This window comes from Syzygium oleosum, unplaced genomic scaffold (assembly GCF_021117445.2).
Source record: "Syzygium oleosum isolate NSW1041296 unplaced genomic scaffold, Sole_v2.1 Sole_v2.11, whole genome shotgun sequence".
Classification (NCBI taxonomy): domain Eukaryota; kingdom Viridiplantae; phylum Streptophyta; class Magnoliopsida; order Myrtales; family Myrtaceae; genus Syzygium; species Syzygium oleosum.
The window spans coordinates 5649543-5655719 of record NW_026607495.1 but is presented as its reverse complement, the minus strand read 5'-3'; the positions used below and the strand labels follow the sequence as shown (position 1 = coordinate 5655719).

General features: G+C 37.1%; 1 protein-coding gene across 1 annotated transcript; it reads right to left on the bottom strand.

The window, feature by feature from the left end:
• Positions 1-231: 231 nt before the first annotated feature.
• LOC130139228 (putative disease resistance protein RGA1) lies at positions 232-4921 on the bottom strand. Its single transcript, XM_056315742.1, has 2 exons — positions 2180-4921; positions 232-551 (listed from the first exon to the last, which is right to left on the bottom strand). The coding sequence occupies exon 1, from the start codon at positions 4763-4765 to the stop codon at positions 2180-2182; it is 2586 nt and encodes an 861-aa protein (XP_056171717.1). The 5' UTR covers positions 4766-4921; the 3' UTR covers positions 232-551.
• Positions 4922-6177: the final 1256 nt, after the last annotated feature.

Sequence of the window (6177 nt, the reverse complement as noted above, 5' to 3'; positions counted from 1 at the left end):
GTTATTGTCCATGCAATTAGCCTTCGTGCATTTATTTTCATAAGATTCAGTCCCAGGAACAAAAGGAAAAGAAAAACGTAATCTTCCTATGTGGAAGAGAAGTAAAACAGAATAAAAGCGAAAAAAATATATGATTTTTTAAATGCATCATGTCTCGGAAACTCTTTAAATAATCTGGTGAAATAATCATAAAATGATCAAGCAACTAGCACTAATATACCATAAATAAGATTTGATGGTGCGGCGTGATTTCATTAGCTATCCATGAATGAAAGATATATATCGCTCTAAGGATATTCAAACAAAGATAATGCTACAGTTGGTCTCATACAACACGAATACGGCGTTCTCTCCATAGAGAAATTTGCAATACAAACACAAATATGGGATGAAGAACTACACTTATTCAAGGAGCGAAAGAAAAAGGTACAATATCAACGGCCATTCTTTTCATCCCTTAAAATGAAAGAGATTGAGAGAGTAGTAGCTGAGTGCACGTCCAAATGTTTGCGGAGACCCTCATGGCGTGGCAAATAGATTTGGGAGTTCATCTGCGGTCAAAAGGGAAAAATAAAAGAAATGAGCTTAGAGTATTTATAACATAATATTCTGGCACTGATTGCAATGTCATGCGGACTAGTCATTCTTAGATTTCCTACTACGCAAATATTTTTCAGTCATTAGCAAAATTAATTTTTACATGGTTGTAAATTCCTTTGAATAGAAGCTGGTGTGGAAGGTTTCGCTTGTATAAAAACGTGTGGAAATTTTGGTTCTCATAAGTTTTCCTCAAAATTTCTGCTAAAACAAAATATCATGACTGCAGAGGTACATGTGTCCAATTGATTTACTATTGATAGGTTACATCGAAATGGAGGGTCCATATATAACCTCTATCTAATTCATTTGATGTACACAATTTGACTTTTTGTTAATTCGAAATATATGAAACTTTCACAACATGTAAATATTAGCAAGCAGATTTATATATAGATATATTTATTTTCTTAAAGTTGAATAGCATTTTAAATTTTAGCGAGAAAACAAAAAACAGAAAAAACCTTTTACTTTTGCTTAATTGGGAATAAACAAGCCCTGTAACTGTTGAGTTGACGACCTATGTATTACTATCCTACGTCACTAGCTGGCAGACCCATGCTTCGCTCGGGCCATTTTTCACGACAAATTAATTTTTTTACAAATATTCAAGCCAGTGAGAAAAGGGCATCTTATTTTGTAGAAATATTCTTAGCCACTTACATTTCCTCTTTTGCCATTTATGTTATACCTTAACAAATAACGTGCGAGGGTGAATCGATACATAGAAAAGTTCCAAAGGTGGCCCAGCAATTTTGGGATTTAGCTTTATGCTTTTTTGTCATATAAAGTACTATAAAAAAAAATTGAAAACAGTCTAGTTATAAGAAGTTGGACCACATCACCATAAAGAATCGTGAGCATTAGACATGTGCTACTATATTGATTTAAAAAAAATTAATTGAAGACATTTCGATAGTTTTTTTAATAAGATCGAGAAAATTATTTATTCTCAAATGGGAAAGTTAAATTAAAAGTGAATAGATTTCCCTATGCATTAACTTTTCGTGCATATCAAGTTATAATAACCGTCGATTTACTGGATAAATTATCTTTATTTGCGGATGTCTTTATTAAGTGTCTTGCCAATAAAGATTATCCCATATTTTTCAAAATACATTATTTTGAGCAGCAATCTTCTCATGCTCTGCACGGAACTGGATTCACGGCATATAAATGTTGTTTTTCGTTTTATTGTTTGAGTTAAAAGTTTTAGATAGTGTTACGAATTGAGTATGTAGTTTTAAGTATAAATCCAATGTTAAATGCAAACTTCAATGTTTTGATTAAATAGTAACTCAACTGAAGATGTACTGCTCGTTTCTTTGAGTTTAAGATATTATTTTTTTAATAAATTTGATTTGGTTAATTATTTTAAATATAACTATCTAATATTTAATTCCTTTTGCGATGTAATGACCTATTGTTGATTGTATCTTAGTAAATATTTTTTTTTCCATATCATTTTTTCTTTTTCTAAGCAGTACTTTAATTAAATTTCAATTCAATTGAAGAAATAAGTGAATCTCAATATATGGGCATGTTACATGTAAGAACAGAGAAGAAATAGATAGATCCGTACCTAATCCTCCGTCCATTGTACCTTTACACCATCAAGTTCAATTTGAGGAATGTGAGCGATTTTGGGCCAATCCTCGCCAGTTGTTGGTCGACATCTCTCGCTCAGTTCACCACAATCATCGATGCATAATTTTTTGAGGGCAGCAAGGGACTGGATTTCTTGCGGCATAGACAATAAATTGGGACATTTGATCAAGTTAAGAAATTTTAGACATGGATGATTGGGCAGCCATTCGGGTACAGCCACGAAGCTCAAGCATTTCCCGACAGTGAAGGACTCCAAAGTATGAGAAGATTCGTTAAAACATTGAAGCAGCTCCATCACCTGTTCGAACTGTACTATTGACAGCGCACGAAGATTAGAAGGAAAGTTGGACTTGTTCTCCTTGGTCAACACGAGCTTGCAATTTTGAATTTCCAAGACCTCTAGGGCGATTAGTTCCCCAAAAGGCAGAGATATTGGTCTCCCACAATCTAAAATTATCAACCGTCGAAGGCGAGTTAGTCGGCAAGCACCTTCAAACAAAACTTCGAGATTTTGGCATCCTTCGAGTGCCAAAAATTGCAGATTTTCCAGGTACTGTATTCCGCTTTTTTGCAGACTCTTCTGCTTTGTTGTTATGGATAGAAATCTAAGGCTGACAAGCCTCTTCATATTTTTGGGTAGATCGCCTAGCTCTGAGCAACCATTGAGGGACAAGTGTTGTAAACTCTGCAGCTCACAAATGGTATCTGGAAGCTTCTTCAATCGCTTGTTGTCAGAGAGAAATAACGTCCTCAAGTGCTTCACGTTGCATATGGAACTCGGCAGCTCCTCAAAACTACCATCCACCAAATCCAAATACCGTAAGTGGTTACACTTGGAGATGCATGCTCTAACAAACTCTCTAGTTATAACTTCATCATCAACGGCAAAGGGAAATATTATTGTACGCAGCCTCTTTGAAGTTGGCTTTCTTAGAAAAGGTGGAACTCCATTGAAATTTGAGATTCCCTCTAATGAAGTGCTAGAGAATGAAACATGCCGAACTCCTTCTGAAATTTCTGTAGTATCTAAGCCAACACTAGAGCAATCATGTTGTGCCACAATCGTTGCAAGAGAATGGACTAGATCGTGCACTTTAAAAGATAACATCAAGTCAAACTCTTCAACTTCTTGGATCAAAGATCTCTTCCACAACTCGTTGAGATACTCAATACCAACGTCTTCCAATGATTGTTCTTCCCCTGTTAAACTAATGAGTCCTAAACCCTTCCATAACCAAGCTAACTCATGGCCATTGATTTCACGTGCTTTGTCAAAAAGAGATAATGTGGCAAAACATCGTTTTAAGTGGGACGGTAAATGATCATAGCTAAGCTTAAGTACCGGAAGAATGTCATTTTTTTCTGCCACTAACTTCCATGTCTCGCTATCTCTTATATGTGCCCAATACCGTACTTCGTCCTTTGTGTAAACTAGACTCCCCAAAGTTTTCAAAAGGAGAGGAACTCCTTGACATTTAATGACAATGTCATTTCCAATGTCAAGGAGATCAAGACGTGGTTGCTTTTCCTTTTGATCGAACGCCCATTTTTTGAACAAGGCCACGGAGTCTTCATGAGAAAGACCTTTTAGATTATGTGTTGGATGGGTACCCATTATAAAAGCGACTTTTGAATTGCGCGTTGTCACAATTATCTTGCTTCCGCTAGCTCCTTCGATCAGCAAAGCTTTCAATTCTTCCCACCTACTACGATCATCGCTCCATACGTCATCCAAGACTAGCAGAAATTTCTTGTCTTTGATGGTGTTTCGCAGAAAGGTTTGTGATTGCTGAATATCAAGGTTACTCAAGCTTTGACCAATTGCATCTTTGATGATACCGTCAATAGTTTTTTTCAAATTAAAGTCCTCAGGTACACACACCCATAGTCGCAACTCGAATTGTTCTTTCACACCGTCGTCATTGTAAACTAATTTAGCTAGGGTCGTCTTACCCAAACCCCCTATTCCAACAATAGGAATTACCGAGAGATTTTTGTCATCTGGCTGCTTCAATATCTCAATTATCTTTTGTTTATCAATATCTCTTCCGATGACATCCAACTTGTTTATGAACGAATAAGTCATCTCTCGTGATCGCAAAGGCGCCACTCCACTGTCAGTACTCCGCACATTAAGATTGAATTGATCCTTTTCGATGGAAATTTTAGATAATGTCTCCCTAATCTCCTTGATCCTATAACTGATTTTCGCACGGAGTATTACCGGATTAGAGAGGGAAAAGAAGCGGTGTACCTTCTCTGAGACGCCCCCGTATCGACTGATTACCCGCTTTCGTAAGGCTTCACACTCGAGTTCATCGAGCACATCCTCCGCATCGCACAACACGTCTCGAAGTCGACCTAGCCATTGTTGCAGGCGGTTGTTCTTCGCCTGTTGGTCCTCAGCATCTAACAGCACGGCTGTAATAGCAGCCAACGTATTTTTAAGCTCGCGGATCTGATCTTCGACGCTGTAAATTGCGACAGCTTCTTGGAGCACCGGTGATGCTATCTTCCCTAGCACACCCTGTGCGATGCTGAAAAGGAGTGATTCAGCCATGCTAAGTTATGGGGAAATTGATTTCAGGCTATTTGGTTTTGAGACGAATAGAAGAGCACACAATGTCTTCCTTTTGTGAGTTAGCTGCTATGACGACGACTTCCTTACAGTTGGATGAAAGGAAGGTTCCTTCCTTACGAGCGGCCGGCAAGTCAACAGAAACGCGCTTTCTACCTTCCCTTTATCTTACCTAACCAGGAATGAAGACTTTCGGTTCCACCGATCAGATAGCTACCGTTCTGTCTTTTCCTTGAAAGAGTCGTCCCAAATAATTTGAGGAGAAAAAGGACGGGCTACCCAGATTCACCAAGAAACGCGATAAACTGATACTAATTCTAAATTAAATTAACAACTAAATAGCATGCACAGTTTAGTGATAATTCGACGCACCTTTGCTGGAATATTTTCATGAATTAGATCACCGGCCATTACAAAATCAAATATAAGTATCAACTACTGTGCTCTTTTCACGGTATCAAATGAACATGAACATTCCTTAGCAAAAATTTTTATATTTCAGGCTCTATTTGTTTCACGGAACATAAATAATTCGGAAAATAATTTTTTTAAAACCGATCGCTTGTACCGCTCGAAATAATTAGCCAATGAAAAATGCTTTCATGATCGGTAATAATTTATCTGAATATTTTCGAAAATGATGAAAAATATTTTTCGTTCATTTATTTCTATAAATGATATAAGCTATCATTTCTAAAATAATAATTTTTTGAATAATTCATTTGCCGCAAAGCAAACGAAACTTTAGTCACAGATGTTCATGCCAAAAAGCCATTTTGCTTTCTGTTTTGCTATGACAACAAGGAAAAGCATGCGCCAACCAGGAAAGCCCTAATAAGTCATTTTTTATCTCATTAAAATTATGCATGCAACATATTTTATGTATATTGATTTTTCAATCGGCTCATTCACTTATCCTCAAAATAACATTAACTCACAAAATCCGGACTCACACTTCGCCGGAGAACATCGTGGATTTGGAGGATGGAGGGGACGGGTTGATCAAGACTGCGGTGGATTTGCACGGCGGCGAGGAAGAGAATTTGATCTGTATCGACATTTCTCTGGCTAAACAGCATCACAATTGATAGGTTATATTGGGCTTATCCATCAAATTGACATTGAAATTTGAATATGTGAATACGAAGATTTCGGATTCCATTTATTTATTGGGGATGAGAGAGTTATTGAGAGATTGAAATCTGTGAAAAGAGAGGAATCGGGTATTGTATACATCAACGGTCAAAGTGCGCACGTCACCTGATCCAAAGGTCTGAAATTGAGCTTACGTGGAATTATTGAAAATTCATTTTAATGGACAGAATGGTAATGGACAACAAGGACTTTTCACTTAGCAGTGGATAAGAGAGATCACGATAATGCACCGACTCATG

Excerpts from the sequence above, each read along its gene's own strand:
- LOC130139228 (XM_056315742.1), bottom strand. The coding sequence starts at position 4,765 with ATGGCTGAATCACTCCTTTTCAGCATCGCACAGGGTGTGCTAGGGAAG.